Genomic DNA, 19402 nt, shown 5'->3' with positions numbered 1-19402 from the left:
CCTTTCCCCAGCCATACTCTTACCAGCCCTTCTTCCAGGAGTGCCAAGCTACAGACACCCCAGCAAAGCACTCTGCTATGAGGCATACCAGAGAGAAACCTACACTGTAATTCTGGGATTGTCCTAAATAAATGAATGGGTTGTGTATTTCAACTGTTGCTGAAGGTTGCCACCTCTCCTACGCAACTGTTAGAACATCGTACGTAGGTTCTTGGCAATCATAATCTTTGCTGCCCATTCTACTGATGTACAAGATGCAGGTAGTTAGCCTGCTCGATTTTCTCGAGCAGAATACAGGGGTATACTGCTGCTTTTAATCTGCTTAATCCCAGCCTGAGTAAAAGTCTCTACTCCCTACCCCTACTGCCAGGTTATCCCCATCAAGCAGCCAGAACCGATGTTTGTTACCGCCTTGGGTGGGGGTTGTTTTTCTTCCTGTTGCATGATGTTTGATGTGCCAGTGTGTCCAAAGCTAGATACTGCTGTCTTCCTGGCATGCTTTACTTGCAGAGGCCATGAGCCCTTTGTTTGCATCTGTCCTTAAGGCTGATAAAGTTTTCTCTTTCTTCTCCAAAAGGTCTTAATTTGCTATTTTGTCCTTTTTCCCCACCCCTCACAGTGAGCTGGACTATTACGATTCTCCAAGTGTCAATGCCAGGTGCCAGAAGATCTGCGATCAGTGGGATAATCTGGGTGCCTTAACCCAGAAACGTAGAGAAGCTTTGGAGGTGAGACATGTTGCCAATTGGGATTACACGGGTAGGTCATTTGTGGGAAGCAAGCTGCAGTGGGTGTGAACAGCCAGTTTCTCCTGAAACATGCCAGACTGTAAACCAGGGCTACATTTCCGTATACTTAGGCAGCTTCTCTACTTCCAGCACAGTTACGGTGCCATTTGTTTGCTCAGGCTATTGATTAGTTTCTACTTTCCTGTGTTCTGTAATTTTATTCTGCTTGAAAAGACTGTCCTTGTTTGTTTAATTTCAATGGACCTCATATTTTTCCCTCAGAGAGAGGAAGAAATCCGTCTTGTGTATAATCTTAACAGCAGAGAGACCTTTACTGTAGCACTCTCCTGGGAGCACCAAGGAGGTCTGAAAGCTCAGAGAATCCACGTATCTGTGTGATTATTCTTCTCTAACCATCTTTCCTCATTTTTTCTTTTTTTGTTGTGCACGCTCAGAGGACAGAGAAGCTACTGGAAACAATTGACCAGTTGTACCTGGAATATGCCAAACGAGCTGCCCCTTTCAATAACTGGATGGAAGGGGCCATGGAGGACCTGCAGGACACGTTCATCGTTCACACCATTGAGGAGATCCAGGTACAGAGCAGTCATTTCCACCAGCCAGGCTGGGACAGAGGGAAATCAGGAATCTCCTGGATTCCTAATGGTGCTGAATTTGTAGGTCATGTTTTGGAGATGCTGCTCTAGTGAGTCAGCCTTAGCAAGAGAAACAAAAGGGACTATGTTTTCCCTTGATTTCTTAATTAAAAAAAAAAAAACCTATCTGAATAGATATGAGACAAGTTCACACCGTCCTAGCTGAGTACAAAGAACCGAAAGTGAGTTTTTCATTGTGACTCCAGTCTTAGTAACGAGAGCTTGAAAGCTGAGAGGATCTTTTAGGGTCCTGTGTTTGTGTTTGTATGTTTGTTTATTGGTTTGTTTGTTTGTTTGTTTTTTAATCCAAATGAAGAAAGCTTAGTGCTGCTCTCAGATTCTGTGGGTCAGTTGTCTCATGTTCAGGCCATTTGGTCCTATGTGATGTGGCATGAAGGCAACTGTTGAGCTGCCAGCAGGGTTTCAGTGCTAAGCAAAGGAAAAATCAGGATTCTCTACTTTGTTAGTGGATTGCCATTTGAAGCCAAAGACTTTTTACCTCCTGAAGACAACAGGGACAGTATCTCAGTTTTCCCCCTTTTGAAAGGCTGTAATGAAATGAACTTGAGGAGCTTGAGGTATCTATAGGTAATTTTCAGACCTTTGGGAGCAGGAATTACCTTTCTCTGGATTCCAGAGGGGACTATTTCTTCTGCTTGATGGGTTCATGAAAAGAATCCAGGAACTCATTTGGATTCAGCTGGCTGAGATGAGGAGCCAGGATATTCTTGCTCCTACCAGCAGCTGCACTACTGCCACAATTTCCTCCTGACATTGTTCTCTCTCAGGACCTGTTCAGTTTGTCAAAACTGACGAGTTTGTTGCAAGAATGGTTGACAGCAGCATGGCCATCAGTGAGGCAGTGAATTGGAGGCCAACAGGGAACACAAGGCAGCCAGGGTGTCAGAGAGGCAGTGAAATAGCCCAAACCAGGCTTGAGCTCTGTTACTGAACTGCAACTTGCTACTTCCACCCTTCCCTTCTGAACAAAGGGGTTCATTAAGTCTTTCATAATGCAGAACAAATCTGAACAGCATTTAAACATTTCCATCATCTCTTTGTGACTGCAGAATGTTTCCCAGCTCCCCCAGACTTGCATTACATTTCTGTGGCCACTGCAGCAGCTGCAAAGTAATGAGTCACCATATAAGAAAGCAATCTACAAAACTAGTTACAGTGTGTGTGTTGTAAGAAAGTGGTCAGTCATGAGGTTTACTTTCATTCCCTCTTCTGTCCACGCTGTTCCTTCCATTATCCCTGCACACGCCTCTCTGTCTCCCATTTGTTTTGCTGCTTCTTCCCCTGTGTGTGCTTCCCTAGTCTCGATCTTCCAGGCTTCTGGGATGAAGTATTTTAAAGGCCTGTAGAAGCAGTGGGAAATGAGCCAGGACCAACTGGCTTGTCAGCTGTCCACAAGCTACCAGCAAGTGTGCCCCTACCATCGGTCCTCGGATCACAGTCCGGGTACCACAGCAAGATGGGCAACAGAAAGGGCCTGTTGTGTTCAGGGAGAGGGAGCTGTTTTCAGCAACAGAAGCTTATGTTGCCTGTGCACGTTTGCTGTGGGCTGGAAGACCTTCACCTGTTTCTAACTTACACTGATCAGACTGGATCTGACTTTATTATTCATCTGAAATCATCTTTGATGTAGAACTAGTACATACCTAGTGGGCGAAGAAAAATATGGTGCATTTAGACAAGTACTCCAGTGTTCTTCCCAAAGGGGGCTGAGAGCCACTCACAGAGCAATAATGGAGAAACAGTTCCATTAAATTACGAGGCAGAATTATTCCATCATGTTTTGGGATGTGATTTCTGTCCCTGGCAACATGGGACAGAAACAAAGAGAGGGAAAATGAGAGTTCATTTCATTTAACTACTTAAAACAGCCTGTTTAGTTATGCTGGGAGGTGCTGAAAGTGTGTTAGAGTAGCCTATTTTATATCCTGGGAAAATGTAAGCTTTTACAGTCACTTCTGGGGGGATATATTTGCTGAAGAGGCTACTCAGTGACTAACGCTCTTCTTTGCTGCGCCTTCCTTCCACAGGGATTGACCACAGCCCACGAACAGTTCAAAGCCACTTTGCCAGATGCCGACAAAGAGCGACAGGCCATCCTGGGAATCCACAATGAAGTCTCAAAGATTGTCCAGACATACCACGTCAACATGGCAGGAACGAATCCGTACACTACAATCACCCCACAGGAGATCAATGGCAAATGGGAACATGTGAGTTCTTTACAACCTTGCAGTCAGTGTGGGGGAGGCTGCTGCTCAGTCACTGGGACCCCAGGAAGGGGATTATTTAATCTGAGTTATCCTCTATGTTTACTGCTGAGCTCCTGCACATTTGCCATTTGCTTTCGGCTCAAATGCCATATGCTTGGAATCGGAAGACATCTTAAAAATATATGCCTAAGAGTGTCATTGCTTTTCATTCCTTTTTTTTTTTTTAACAAGAGATGCTAAATTAAGAACTTTGAGATTTTAAGTCCTCATTTGACCTGAAAAGCAAGTAAGTATGTCATGGGAGTCAATATCCTTCTCCACCATTCAACCTTTCAGATGTTCAGTCTCCACAGACAAGGAGCCATCCAACGCTGTAATGCTAAAAGAGCAGATAATCTTAATACCAGTTTACACTGGTGGTTCTTACCACCAAATCAATGATATCTGCAGCTACTACGATTCAGCCTGCATCAGGCACCAAAACCCCAGATAGTGGATGAAAGCTTCTTTTTATGGCCTGAGATGAATTTCCAGTCCTGCAGTGAATAGGATTCACATTCCATGAGCCTCCCTGCCAAGGCCTAAAATTTATGACTACTTTTTTTGAGTACAAACACACCTCATCCTGGCGTTACAAGCCTTTTTGCAACGCCACTCACAGTGGGTCTCTGTACTTTCTCTGTCTCCAAATCCTAACCCTAGAGAGAGCCCAGGTCCAACAAGCACCCCACCTGGGGCTCCCCCCAAAAATGTCCTGGATTAAATGCTTCTGGCAGCCCTCACCATCTTTTGGAAGCCCCTTCACAACCCCACTCACACTGGGGTTCTGTCATTTCTCTCTCTCCAAACCTTACCCGTTCCTTGCATCAATTCCTACAGTTATTATTCACTTAGCTTTGCATGTATTAAATGCACGCTTTTTCACTCTTTGCTCTAGGTGAGGCAGCTGGTTCCTAGAAGGGATCAAGCGCTGATGGAAGAACACGCTCGCCAGCAGCAAAATGAACGGCTTCGTAAGCAGTTTGGTGCACAGGCCAATGTCATTGGACCCTGGATCCAGACCAAGATGGAGGTATTGCTTTTCTCATTTTCAGTCTGTTTTTGTCTGTGATTTTCTCTGGTTCTTTTTTTTTTTTTTTTGAGTACTGTTTTGGTCATTCTTCCTTGAGATTACAGCAAGAGAAACTTTCAGAGAAAATATGGAGAATACAAAGATCGATACTGATTACTGAAGTGCTTTTACTTTCCTTCCCCTAACTCTTCAGTAACGTGATAAAAATACATTACTTAAAATGGGGAACAGTGGTATTTGAATAGAGTCAAATATATGTGAAGCAAGGGAAAGACCCTACATCAAAAACATATTTTCCATAACTGCTTTCACTGCAGTTGCACACATCTTGGTACACATGAGAAAATATATACAACTAGCATGTCAAACATCAGCAGAAGAGAAACATTTTTAATGGAAATCTTCTCTCTTTAGGTAAGATTTGAATTAAAATTGGAGTTGATGAGATGAAAAACAGGAAGCTGTTACTGATGGTAGGAGATGTAAAGAAGAGAGCAATTACGGACATTTCTTTATGAAGGGACTAATAGTGGAGGACAGCACATCAAGAAAAGATCTTTCTTGCTACATTACTAGCTTATGGAATGCAGTTTCCTTTTTTTGCATCTTTATATTAGACACATTTAATGTGACACACCCCACTTGGAAAATGTTCAAGGCTCTGCTGAAATTTTTGCTGACACTGTCTCAGCTCATCTAAAGTAACTGCTCTCTGAGATTTTTTTCTCTGAATCATCATCCTATGCAAGTATGAAATAGCTGCATTAAATGTCAGCCATGTTAAGGCTTTTCCTTCTAATGGGATGTAACTCCTTTCCCTTTGTTAATTTAATGCAGGAGATTGGCCGCATTTCAATAGAGATGCATGGGACCCTGGAGGACCAGCTCAACCACTTGCGGCAGTATGAGAAGAGCATTGTGAATTACAAACCAAAGATTGACCAGTTGGAAGGAGACCACCAACAGATCCAGGAGGCGCTTATCTTTGACAACAAGCACACCAACTACACCATGGAGGTAAATGTTTTGCAAAGCCTTTTCCCTGCTGGAGTGTAGTGCCAGCAGATCAGACAGCCTGATCTGTTGTGGCCAGTTAGCACCAGCCACGTCCTGCTCAGGCAATATTGTGGTTCTCAGCAAAGTGGAGAGCTTGACAGTATGGCCAAGCACGCAACAACATGTTAATAAATTTCTTTTCAGCCTTGCTGTACTTCATACCAACCTGGTCTACTGTTCTTCCAAATGCAGACAATAGAAATAACCTAAATGAGATATCAACAGTATTGCTTGAAAAATTGGCTGGTCTTGTTTCTCCTGCCACCTGACTGTGGCAGCCTGTTAGGTGGGATTAGAAAGACCAGCCAAGCGTTGGTGAGTTTGAGTTGCTACAGCCTTGCAGAAGAAAGAAGTCCAACAAAACCTTTTTAAAATCAGAGTCTGGCTTTCTGTTGACAACGTGAGGTTTCTTGGAAGCAATCTGAATTCAGCATGAGTCCAGCAGAACACAGACAGGCTTTGAAACTTGCTTTTTGGTTTCTGGCCAGCTCTTCATTGAACAACAGCAGATGCAGTGGAGCACCAATGTATTTCAAGGACTGTGGTTTATTTATTTTCTTGGTTCATGTAAGGAGAGTTTTCTGCCCAACTGAGTCCTAGAAGCATTGGGTTTGATTCTCATTTGTGTTAAAGGCCCCCACTGTGTTGCTGTACAAGGAAAAGAAGTTTGCAATAGGACCAAGACTTTATTACAAGAAGGAATTGGCCTCTTCAATGTTTTTTACAGTCAAAATTCAGATTTTAAATATCCAGTTGGCTTACAATGTGGATGAGAAGGAAGCGTTTCTGAGCAAGTGGACTTCTACCTTGGCCACCAGGATCATTTGATTTGTAACAAGTAGCATATTTGATCCAATGGCCTTGGAGGCAGAAGAACTTTTTAATTTACAAATTGTCTTGTCCTCCTTTTTCCAGCATATCCGAGTGGGCTGGGAGCAGCTATTAACAACAATTGCTAGAACCATCAATGAAGTGGAAAACCAGATTCTGACCCGTGATGCCAAAGGAATCAGCCAGGAACAGATGAACGAGTTCCGGGCTTCTTTCAACCATTTCGACAGGGTAAGTAAGTGCTGACTGCAGCTTGGTAAGTTACAAGCTCCCATGTAGACTGCACAGTACAATAACAAACAGTCACTGTAGTAAAATTAGATTAATAGAAGAGGCTTAATTCTTAAAAATGCCACTACTGTGGAGCAGGGAGATTGCCGAGAGATCATTAGCCTGGGAGGAGAAGTATATCTGAAACAGAAAGTTTCTTGATAAAGCTAAAGTGTGAAAAAGTTTGAAGGCTTATTTAGAAAATTACATTTTTACCCCAGCTTCACTGTCTTAGTTTATAATCCGTAGTTTATAAATCCTTTGGAGCAGCCGTCCTGTGCTCTGATATACCATCACATAAACCAGTACTGAAGAAACCAGCATTGCTCTTGTATGGAGCAAACAAGAGGATCTATGCGCAGAATGACATTACATAATGCAGGTAAATCCTGATGCAAAGCCTGTCTTGCCTTACTGTGGAGATACATGTCAAGGCACTAACAGGTACAATAAGAAAAGAATTCCTCAAAGGAAATCCTCCTCCCCTCGATTTGCCACCCTCCCTGCAGCTCTTCCTTCTCCATGGAGAAGCCATCAGCTGGCATCCCTCTACCAAACAAATCAGAAAGCTGTCAACGCAGGGAGGCAGAGACAGCAGCCCAAGCCTGACACCATCTCATGACTGGTTCTGTAGGCTCAGTTATCAGCCCCCTCACTGTTGTCTGGAAATCCATGCGCCTGCAGAGATACTAAGTCAGTGATGCAAATGTAGGTGCTCTCCACCATTTGCTGCACCAGTCAGACTGTTTGAGAGGTCTCCAGAGAACAGGGCTGCAGCCTGCCCTCTCAGAGGCTGGCAACATTTTCAGATTGCTGAGCACTAGCCATTTCAGCCCCTCTCTAGCTGCCAAAGGAAAACCAAAGCCATAGCTTCTTTCCTTAGCAGAAGGACCCAGAAAGCACTGTAAGTTTTATATTTTGACTTTCATATCATTTGCCCCTTCCTCCCCAACAGTCTGATAATGCAGAGAAAAAATGTCTTTCCCAATCTTCAGCTGTGTATTTGAGTTACGAAGGCTTCAGGCTAGCTTTAAGAAGCTGATTGTTTGAGGAAAGTCACATGGAATTTGCCCCACACTCCTGTCTGTAGCTTTCTTTCTCTGGCCAGAGATGGTGGCTGCAGGCAGGGGTTCTTCAGTGCCTGGGGCTGTCCTGAGCTAAAATTCTGTGGGGCGAATGGGGATTCTCAGTTCCTGTCATAGTTTGTGATCATGGGTACATCCAAACACTGGGGGAGTGGGGAATGAGAAAAGGGAAGAGCAGCTGCCAAGCCACGTTGTGCCATGCTGTACAGCAGTGCTGTTTTCAGAGCTGAGCACTTCAAACAGCCTTGCCAGTCAAAGCTCCACCTTATGTGCAGGTCTCATAAATACAGCAATAACACTGCTCCCTTGAGCTTCAGCTGTTTTTCTTTGTCTGTTCCTGGGATGCCCTGACAGCTCAGCTTCCTTGGGTGTGTTGCCAAACATACCTGCCCTCACCTACTCCTTTGGTGGGACTTTTGACTAGAAAAATAAGGCAATGCTTCCCACTGCCTCTGCCTGCTTACCTGCACTCCAGGTTACTAGCGAAACACAGGGCTTCTGGCACTATGGATAACAAGCAGTGATGCGAGTAATTCACTTGGGAGATGGAGATCTTGAGGCTTCTGAGCATTGACTGTTTTTGTCATTGAAATGCTCTCAAGATGTGACGAGCTTTCTCAGAAGGAACTGTTCCAAGAGCATTTTTAGCACATCCTGAAATGTCATTGTGATATCTAATGTTGTGCACTTTTTATTTTTCTTCCCTGTCTTTCTATCTGCATGTCATTCTTCCTCTCCCTCCTTTCACCCACTGCATGGTGCACCTATTTGTTGTCTTTCTGCCTCCCTTTGATCTCCTCTGTGTCTCCCTTCCTTCTGCCCACACCGTCACCCCACTGGCACTGCATGTCCTGCTGCCTGGCACACCGCATAACCAGGACCACTCCGGCACACTTGGCCCTGAGGAATTCAAAGCCTGTCTCATCAGCTTGGGTTACGATATTGGAAACGATGCACAGGTACTGAATGCTAGTGGTGAACACAGCCAGATATTAAACTATGAAAAAATAACAGTTTTTTTCCTTTCTTTTCTTGTTTGTCTTAATCCATCTGTCATTCTTGTGTTTGACTATATATGCATCATTTTTCTATACTACTTCCTCCCTAAATGTACCTTGGTATCTATTCCTTCTTAATTCCCTAATTGTTTGTCTTTGGAAAATTCCCTTTATATCTTCAAACTATTCCATTTACTTCTGTGTCACTTAACAATCCTTCTCTTGTCCGTCTCTCAATCGGTCTTGCTTGGTATCTTAATTCCTCTTTTTCATCATCAATGTGTCCCTTGTGTGTAAACTGTTCCATGTCCAAAACTACCGTTATTTCTTTATGGTTTCACAAACTACCTGTGTTGTATTGTTTTTCGTTGTCCTGTAAATACTTTCTTCCTAAAACTCATTCTTTGTAATGTCTCCTGTGGGTTCATTTCTCCCTGGCCTGGCCTCCCTTTTCTTTCTTGGCTTTTTCCATCTTTGCATCACTCTCTGTAGAAGAAGACTGGTATGATGGATTGTGAAGATTTCCGAGCCTGCCTTATCTCCATGGGTTACAATATGGTAATGTAGAGCCCTCTGTCACTCCTGTTCAAAGTGATACTTATAGCCACCTTCAAAAAGAAAGGGAGAATGTGTAGCGAATCAAGGTAAACGCAGTCTTGTTTTCCAGCAGTGGAAGTTAAATCTAGCACATGTAAAATTCTTGTCTCGCAGCAGTAGCTGAAGGTTAAAAAAATTGAAATCATTGTCTAATTCTTGTGTATGTCAAATAAGAAATATATTTATCAAACTGTGCAGCTACGAGTGGAAGAAACAATAAACTTTTTCATATCGCTGTGTGCAGTATGCACAGTGGCATATAAGCTCCCCAGCCCTGAGCATCAGTTAAACTCATCTGGACATATTCACAGCGTCATTTCTGAATACACTCAAATGCCACTCCTCCCATTCACTTATTTCACATTGATCTTCCTGTTCACGTAAGTAGGTTCAAGTTCCAGTCATCTTCCCTGTAGCTTTTTCACCAGAGTACCTGCATATTCACAACAGGAACAGGGGACCTTGAGAGGCGTGATAACTAATGGGGAGAGCTTCCCCAAAGACTGGTGTTCATTAAAGGGCAGGAGAAGAGCGTAGTGCAAAAATGTTGAACTGTATGCTCAGTATCTTCGCTCCTGATGCCAGGCAAAGCAGTGTTTATTTGTCTTACTTATCAGCCCAGTGTAAATACAGACTCTTTAAAGTAGTGGGCCAAGCTGTAGTAACATTCGATTAGACACCTCAATTAATCTTGCAGGTGTACTGATCTAGAGGTGTTAGAAGAGCCTGTTCCCAGGAGAAGACTCAGCTGTGCTTTCCCCTTCCCCCTTACCTGGGGAGGAAGGAGTCCCAGAGATGAGAACAGATAATTGTTTATATGAAAAAATAAAAAAGGAACAGAAAACTTACTACAAGGTTTTGGCCTCTCTAGCAAAGTTACCTGTAGCACCTTTCCTGTAAAGGCTAATACTTCCCTGGGCCTCACCAGATCTGCAAGTCCTTTCCAAAGTCTTTCTAATCAGGATGAACTAGATACTATTAAAGGCCCCAAAGAGGTTTCTTCTGGTGCATTCTGTTCTGGCAGCTGAGGAGAACCATAGAAGTTCTCTTTTAGTAAATGAAAGTAAAAGGATTTGAGGAATGCAGATCTCCCAATATTGCTACAGGCATCTAGCACAACATGTATTTTAGAGAAAGCTGCATCTTCCCCTGAAGTCTGTATGACATTGTTCCCTGATAGGAACGTTGTCCTAGAGCTAGATGGAGCTGGATGTTATCTTAGGTCATAGCTGAAAGTATTTTATTCCAAAGGACAAATGAGTGGGAAGCATTTGTAGACAACAGACAGGTTTAAAAAAAGTATTCTGACAAAAGGTTGAAGTTGTTTCTGTCTGGCTTTGTTTTCCTAGCTGTAAGATGTGCTGCTGAACAGTTTCTCCCCACTTTCATAGCACTGCTGCCCAAGTGTCCTGGCTTACATGACTGTCTTGTTCCCCAGGGAGAGGCAGAGTTTGCCCGCATCATGAGCATCGTCGACCCTAATCGCCTGGGTGTAGTGACGTTCCAGGCCTTCATCGACTTCATGTCCCGGGAAACAGCAGATACAGATACTGCTGACCAGGTCATGGCTTCCTTCAAGATCCTGGCTGGAGATAAGGTGAGGCTCTACATCCTCCTTTCCAATCTTCATTGCTCCTGCTTTCCTTTCTCCCTCCTGGCTCCAAGAGTGTCGAGGGGAGTGCTCTCTAGCGAGGAGAGTGTTTTCACAGGACCACTGCGCAGTGCTGGAGGAGTGCAGGGTTAAAGTGTGGGTTAACGGGCAGCCTGCCAAGGCAATTGGAAGTCCTGTTGCGCTGTCAGTCATTACTATGCTGCCCACTCTAGCATTAAAAATTGAATTAAGAGCTTAGCTGCAATTTGTTATTTTAAAATGTATGAACAGATTCAACAGATGGTTCTTGATTATTCTTGAAAAACTATTAATTACTTACTGACAGCTGTAAACTTGAGGTGATCTTTGTAGATATCACTACTGTTGTTATACAATCAATACTAGATTTTCGTTGAAGATGTGCTCCGTCTGCAAGTTCTATGATTTAAAAAGGGCATCTTTTGATCATAGAAATTGGCCAAAAATAGGAAAACTCACAGAATGAATGTAAAGTACTAATTTTCTAAATTTGCATCAATGGAGCCAGCTGATATGAAATATATATATTCTTATTTTTCTTACATAAAAATCCCCACTAATCTGTGCTACAATTGCATAAATAAGTAATATATCAAATATTAATGATTCTCTGAATTTGCTAATGATTTTGTTCATCTCACAATAAATTTCTTAGGTTGTAATAAGTTATCCTTTCATCCACTACTGTTTTCTGTGTTTTACTAATAATCTTTTCATAACCTGTAATGTAGAAACCCATGACGCCCGTATGTGTCTAAGGCATTCTACCTGACTAAAGCCAGTTCTATTGACTTTCAAGGCCTGAAAATTCCAGCTTATTGTGACAAGATAAAACACTGAATAAATAAGTTTTTTGGCATGGAGTATTATTTACTAACTCATCTACTCTGTACAGTACTTCAAATAAAATTTTCAGTGTTTAATATGCTCCAGTGACTACAACATGAATCAGACAGGATTTCATTATGAAGAAAAATCTTTTATTCATTCCAGTCATTAAACCAAAAGACATGAAAAAGAGTAGAGAAAGTCAAAGAAGAGAGAGAGATTCTCTGAAACCTGAGCCATTTTTCAGAAGACTGCCAGTCAGTTAGCTAAATACAACATGTTGGTTAGCAAACAGGCAGTTACTGTTACCATCTGCATGAAGAGAAGCCAAGCTAGCCTCACCCCAGCTGAATGAGCTTCCAGAAGTCAGTTTTATGTAAGACAGGGTTTACTTGCCTATTAAAAATGTATGTTGTGAAAGGCAAAGATTGTCAGCAGAGCTGTGAAAGCAATAGGAAGTGTTGGCTTGTCTACTGCCTGCATCGGTGCCACCAACCAGTGCTAGTGAGGATGGCTTCTTTCCGTGGTCTGAAGAGAGGGAACAGCAGTTCACAGGCATCATGAACTGCTGCCAGTGAGAGCAGGATCCAAATTAAACTTCTGCTTCCTTCCATTTGCCTTCAGTAGGACCTCCACTTTCAACGAAAAGGGGCAATTTCACACTAACAATTTACCTGACCTACCACCAGGTCTTTTCTTTAGGTGTGCCGGCATCTCTCCTGCAAAAACAATCCTCCTATCCATTGTAAAATGATTTTCTCGGCCAAACTGTAGGGAGGGCAACTGCATTACCTCCAAAGGCGTGTGCCCAGAGAGCGCTGTGTATGGATGTACAGTCCTAGTCTAGCTGTGATCTGTCCCTGACTGTCATCTGCTGCCCTTGGGGGACAGGGAGCGATTGTCCCGCGAGGAAGGTCAGTCTTTTGAAAATAACGCTTGCCTTATCTTGTGTCCTCGTTGCAGAACTACATCACTGTGGACGAATTACGGCGGGAACTGCCTCCTGATCAGGCTGAATACTGCATTGCTAGAATGGCACCCTACAATGGCCGTGATGCTGTACCCGGTGCCCTGGACTACATGTCCTTCTCCACAGCGCTCTATGGCGAAAGTGACCTTTAACTTTTTTCTGTCCCACCACACGCTCCCTCCCCTCTCCCCCGTCCAACACACCCTTCTTTCTCTTTGCAAAGCAGCCTCTGCTCCGCTCTTTTTTGTGTTTCCCTGTTTTGCTTCAGATAACAGATCACATTTTTAAGTGGGGGGGAGGACATTGACATGACACCGCCTACCTTGCCCTTGAAATGACAGTTTACAAAATTATTTTGTGCAAAAAAAGTTACGTTTTAAAAAGAACAGACATATTTTATTATAGAAAAAAGGTATTTTTCTCCACCAGATTGAAACTTAAAATGAAAATGTTAAAATATTACACCAAATATTTTTTGTTGTGACATAGAAAGTCGAGCACAATGTTACATTCCATCCTTTCCAAAAAGAACCAAACAACAACAAAATGCCACTTGTTCTGTTAACTTTTACATTTGCGTATGTCTCTTTATCACGTTTATCTTTGGAGGGGGGAAGGCACACAAGTGCATGTGTTTGCTGGTTCACTCATTTCATGAAAATATTTTATGATAAACTTTTGAAATTGCTGTGTTTTCTAGGGAAAAAATAATGTACACAGCTCATGTTTTCATATTTAATTAAAAAATACAATATGCCTCCTATGTTTATCAGTGCACAACTTTTTTTGTTGCTGAGAGTTGTCTGGTTTCAGAACATGAAGCTTGAGAGTTGATAACTTTGATATTGCTTGTCACAAACCATATTAAAAATTTCTTGTGATAACAAATCTAGACTTTATTCATTTGTACAGTAAATGGTTAATCCTCTTTAATTGAAACCACAAGCATGAAGAAGAGAATCCAAAATGTTTTTTCATCAAAATTACAGTCCTTTGAATGTCAACTTCCCTCTCCCTTAACCTTTTCATTTTTGTTGAATTAAGTTGGAAATTTCACAGATTTCTGACCACTTTAAATTAGATTTATACCATTTTTAACCATCCCTTACACACACACACCTCTAGGAACAATATCCTCATTATTCCTTCAAAAAACAGTACAGAATTTGTTACTAGAACTATACAAGCACCATATTTTGAACCAGTTCCTCCACTGTTCCATGCTTAGCATTTAATATCTCACTGCTTTTAATATCGCATCTTTTGACATTGTAAATTCTTCCAGAGCACTCAAGAACATCTTCGTATCGGACATTCAAAAGAAAGCAGCCTTTGAAACATCTCTTTAAGGACCTTTAATGAATCATAAAGTAGAAGCAAATGCATGCACCTGAAAATTAGCAAAGGGAAGCAGCTAATCCCTTCCCAGACATCTCATGTTACAAATACATTTCTTGCCCTCCCACAACTTTTTAGGAAACATGGACTTCAGGACAAAAATCTTCGTTAGTGCTTCATGATGTGTTTCAAGTGGGCATTTTAGGTATAACCACATCCAGCTGCCTCCAGTCCTGAGGTCATTTTTTATTTTGAAGTGACTAGCCTGCGGGAGCTGAGAATTCATTCACAGATTCACAATGAACTCCTGCAGCTCTCAGCAGAATTGCCTTCTGTTTTCTAGGGCAAAGCTAAGTCCTGAGGAAAGAATTGTACTTGGGTTCAGTACAGCTTTCGGGTTCATTCCTGACCTTGAGTGTGACACACCATAAAAACCACAGCAGTATGCTGTGAGGTATCCCAACCTGACAACATCTGCATGCTGTATTTGGGAGAGAGAATGCTAATGTCTGCCACTGCACCTCTTGCAGGAGACACTGAGACCCCCATTCTCCTCCTGTAGGCCGGATAACGTGTTGGCAGAGGGTATGCAGGTGAATGCCATTTAGCTTCATGTGTAGGCAAGGCCAGACTACACTCAGCAACAGTTTGTTTTCGAAAGTTGAAGCTGAGACAGTTCACATAGCTTAAAATTAACCTAAAATTGCATGGTTAATGAGTGCTGGAGTTCAGCTGAAGCTTTTCCTTGGGTGCAAGGCTGAGTTGCAATCCTTAACACTGAGGCCCCTAGAGGGGCCGACAGCAGTGATGAGTAAGGTCGGACTTACAGCTACATCAGTATTTAACCCACTTGCAAGCTCCTCTGTAGGCCTGTTTTCAGCCAAGTCTCTACAATGTTGCTCCACATGGGACTGTCCTCTTCAAAGGTACAGAGTGCCGAGTCCATTACCATGTTTTAACGTTCATAATGTAGGTTATGTTTTAAAACTAAAACAGCAGGGGAGATGAAGTTATGCATGAGCAGATAATGTACATCGAAGTTTGCCTCAGAGTACCCACTGCCCTTGCTTTAATAACCCTTTTTCCTCCTGCACAGTAGCTGCCCTGTCCTTAGAAAGGACATTGGCACTTTCAAATAAATTGAGGTTCTCTGAGGAGTGGCTTGTGCACATGAAGATGGAGTGATGAATTCCCTCGTGTGCTTTAAAAAAAATACAACACTAATATCAGAGGGTGAGGGGAATAACCATCGGGGTTTCAATGACCACTGTCTTAAGAAAAGGCCCATGTTATCCTAAAGTAGGGCTGGAGAAAGCACAAGTACACCTTTTAGCCACATGTTCTGTTATTTTTTCTGCATAGCCTCTGACAAACCAGTTAGAGCTGATGTGACCTGGTCTTTGACCCCCGGGCTGCAGGTAAAGGCCTCCCATCCCCACACCACCCGAGGAGGCATGGTGGTGCTGCAGCAAATCAGCCTTCTTCGCATGCAGCACACGACATATTCTGCACTCATGTGGCCTAACAGTCCCTGGCAGTTACCGTGCTGAAATTTTAAAACAGCTTTTTGTGTTAGGATCATGGTCTTGCAGCTAATGTGCCACTTTTCAGTCAAGTCCTGACATCAGCCTTGATTAAATTCCTCTCTGGAAGCAGCTGTTTGCAGTTCAGTGACTGCCCCTTCCCCTGCCAAGAGCAGAAGCGGCAGACAACGCGTCTCAAGCTCACATCTCCCATTCAGGGATGAACTGATCGTTTTTTCAGTCTGTCTGACTCACTGTTTTCAGGCACGGAAACTGAAATAATGGTTTCCCCAGAAATTAACCATTTTCATTTCATGGCTGTTGCCATCTTCGGCTCTGGAGATCTCGGTACCTGCCCCTGCATGGCTGTCTGACAGCCCAGGGACAAAAACACAGTAGTGCTCAGAAAACATGGAGCTGTCTTGCCTGCCAGAATGTCAGCCACGTTTCAAAAAGCCTCTCAAATGTAGCTTGTGACTATCGCATGTCTTCAGTGCTGCCAGCATCTGGTTTCAGAACAGAGGAGCAGAGCCAGGAGTCTCAGAAGACAATGAAAGGAAACTGCTCTGCAACCTTGAATGAACTTAGTTTCAAAGAAGTATTCATACATCCACAGCAGATCCATACAGCTGAATCAGACTGGCTGGTTTTATCAGTAAAATAACAGAGAGGGCAAGGAATAAGGAGGTGGTGACTGTTTGTAATGGCTGGGAGAAGGAACAGTTCAAACTGAAATGGCTTCCTTAAGAAACCAGAATACAGGTATGATTTTCAGACCGTAACTAGAAAATTATTTGTACTGTATTACTTGCACAACAGATCTCTGGGTAGAACACATTTTTTTTCTTATTTTTTTTCATGTGGTAGCCAAATACTAAGAAAACTTAATCCTGTTGAATTAATCAAATTGCCTAGGTGACTCTGGCTACCACAAGAGTTGCTACTACATAAACCCTTAAAATCATGGCATTAGCCATAAGCTGCTGGGAAAGTCTTAGCACAATAAACCTGGATTAGCAAAGTATAGGGCATACCCTGAGACAAACAGGTAATCAGAGCATGCCCCAGCACGCACTGAGGAAACACGCTCAGCGCGACACTAGAGAAGTCAGCCATTGTAAGAGATGGACTTGGATGACTTGTCTCCTGTACAGGGAAGGATGTCCTATGTGGCTAGTTTAGGCAGACTGGAATCTCAACAACGTAAACCCACTCAAAATGCTAGAATAAAACTAATCTTTTCTATATTCTGAGGATTTACAGCTACTATAGATTATGCATCTATCTCACCACCAAAATACTGAAATGGATTCCTCCCATTTCTTTGGATACCACATAACATAGTCAGGAAGTAGTTCCTCAGTTTTGTCCTCAGACATATAATTCTGGGAGACACCTGCATGAAAACACGTTGGTAGAAACAGCACTATTGTCTTCTCTGTTCTTAGCAATTTTGTTTACACCTTCTCACTATCTGTGGGTAGTTGACAACCTAGTGAGCATCATGCAAGATATCATTTGAGGTAAATGTCCATCAGGACCTCAAGCCATAGCAATGCCTCAATGAGCCCTACCCTCCTACTATCTGAAAGAAAAAAACATGACCTCTCACCACTGCTGTGGGAAAGAAAAATAGTGTTATTTCCATTGTGCAGATGAAAAAAGCACATGGGGGAACAGGGCCAGATCTCACTAGAAGGAAGAAATGAGAAGTCTGTATTTAAAACTGCAATCCAGTTTCCACTCAGTTGCTGCCCAAACCTGGAGGTATTTCTCTAGGCCTTTCACTAGCCCTTTCGCTCCTCCTGTACCTACCTAAGCCTTCTTTGCTGCTTTCTTTGCAAAGCCACTAGGTGGGTTTGCCACCCATTTGCTTCACAAGGGCCTAATTGCCTAAAATATCTCCATGCAAGGTGAGTAACACAAGGTCAACACTGCATCCCTCCTCAGGGGATTGGCACCCCCCAGCACTGCAGCCCAGCAAGCCAGAAACCCCACAGGCTGGGCCAGGGAGCACCTCGCCAGCCTGGCTGTGTGTGTCAGTGAAATAAAGAATAATAAGATGGAAAGCACAACCCTGCACCCTTGTGGTTTAGGCAATGTGCAGGAGGACTGCTGCAATTCAGTCCCTGCTGGAGGAATTTTTTAGGTATTTTGTGTTAAAGAGTCAAAGGGTAAAACACAGAGTAGAGCCTCAGAGCGGGCCCCAGGTCCTGGGGCTCCTCCCCCAGCACTCTGCCCACGAGGTCGGCCCTTACACTTGCTCCCCCTGGGTTGTCTGCCCCATGGTGGCACAGCCCCTGTGAGAGGAGCCTGCCTCCCACACCAGGCGGCTTGCTCAGCGCTGTGGTCAGGGCACTCTGTGGTGGAAGGGAGCCTGAACCTCCACGCCGAGGAAGACACCAGGCCTGAGCCTCCAGAGCAATGGTGATCTTAAACAACATAAGCTATTTTACAAAAAGTAGCTGTTGGTCTAAAAACATCTTTTGGTGTCTCAAGAAAAGAGTCCCTGTCAGTCCTTGACAGAAACAGATGCCAGCAGGTTCCTCTGAGAAAACCCTGGCCTGTGGATCCCAATGAAACAAGGCTCTGGTTTCACAGCTACAGGCGGGGTGTATGTGCAGGGACGTAAAGACCTACATGTCTCACTACCGCTTCCCAGAAGCTCCTCACTCAGCACGCAGGTATTTTCAGTCACCAGGTGCCCACCTGCTCCTGTGTCCTCTGCAGGGACCTGACTCGAGGTCTTGGAGCCCATTGGGGCTGCTGGCACCTCTGAGGTGGGAGCTGTGGTGAAGACAACTCAGTTGTGTCCCCATCCAGAAGCTGTTTGCCTGCGGTCCTTGGGGAAGTCAGTGGTGAGCAGGGAACTGAACCCAGCTCTGTTGCATTCCAGTCCAAGTGCCACAGTCATCCTCCAAGTATCTCAAACCATTTCCCAGACCATTCCCCCTAGTTCCCTAATTGCTATTGTTGCTTTTTGTATGAACCCTGTGGCTTTGGTTGTGCAGATTTGCCTAAACCCAAGAACATCTTTTAAACTGCAAAATTAAGAAAGCATTCTATGACTTCTTTATTATTAGGTACATTCAAACACTGCCACCATCACTTTAATGAAGAATTTCTCTCCTGCTGCTTCTTAGTTGAATAGAGCAGATCTTTCATCTGTGGCACTGAACCACACCATCCTGCTTTCTGCCATGGAGAAAATAAAACGCCTTCTTCAGGGAAGCAAGAAAAAGATAGCAATAAGCAGATTATGTTTTTAAGCATGCTGATTCCAGCTGAGTGTTTGTTTTCATTTGTAGGTGTGCAGTCAGGACACTAATAGTTCCCAATGGGCTTTCAAATAGGCTTCGGAGACCAATCTTCTTGCGCCACCAAAATAACTAGGAAACTGACATGCAGCTCTACTGTGAGAGTTGTTTTTGCACATGATAACATCCAGAAACACTACCCACATGCTAGAAGCAACACTGCAGCTTCTTCAGATGATGAATTTCATGCCTTCTACTGCCTGTGCAGAGTGTCCGCAACCAAGAAAGGCAAGGCAGGAGTCCAGCCCAGCCCAGGCACTGCCGGAGCAGTC

The 19402-nt window shown here is 43.5% G+C and overlaps 1 protein-coding gene across 9 annotated transcripts in view; it reads left to right on the top strand.

Annotated features, from left to right (window-relative positions):
* ACTN1 (actinin alpha 1) overlaps positions 1–13840 on the top strand; it is an 87396-nt gene extending 73556 nt beyond the window's left edge. For 3 of the 9 annotated variants that reach the window (XM_035539414.2, XM_035539416.1, XM_035539420.2), the window contains exons 13-21: positions 620–728; positions 1184–1324; positions 3433–3615; positions 4553–4687; positions 5525–5704; positions 6659–6805; positions 9420–9485; positions 10963–11121; positions 12946–13840. In XM_035539414.2, the coding sequence (XP_035395307.1) occupies positions 620–728; positions 1184–1324; positions 3433–3615; positions 4553–4687; positions 5525–5704; positions 6659–6805; positions 9420–9485; positions 10963–11121; positions 12946–13104 (1279 nt within the window). In that variant the 3' untranslated portion in view covers positions 13105–13840. Of the gene's footprint in view, positions 1–619; positions 729–1183; positions 1325–3432; positions 3616–4552; positions 4688–5524; positions 5705–5887; positions 7227–7353; positions 8889–9419; positions 9486–10962; positions 11122–12945 lie in introns of those variants that run through there. The other 6 variants (XM_035539413.2, XM_035539415.1, XM_035539417.2 and 3 more) reach the window with 4 other exon arrangements.
* The last annotated feature ends 5562 nt before the right edge of the window (positions 13841–19402 follow it).

This window comes from Cygnus atratus, chromosome 5, assembly GCF_013377495.2.
Source record: "Cygnus atratus isolate AKBS03 ecotype Queensland, Australia chromosome 5, CAtr_DNAZoo_HiC_assembly, whole genome shotgun sequence".
Taxonomy (NCBI): Eukaryota; Metazoa; Chordata; class Aves; order Anseriformes; family Anatidae; genus Cygnus; species Cygnus atratus.
The sequence above is the reverse complement of the archived record's forward strand: the minus strand, read 5'-3'. Positions and strand labels throughout refer to the sequence as shown.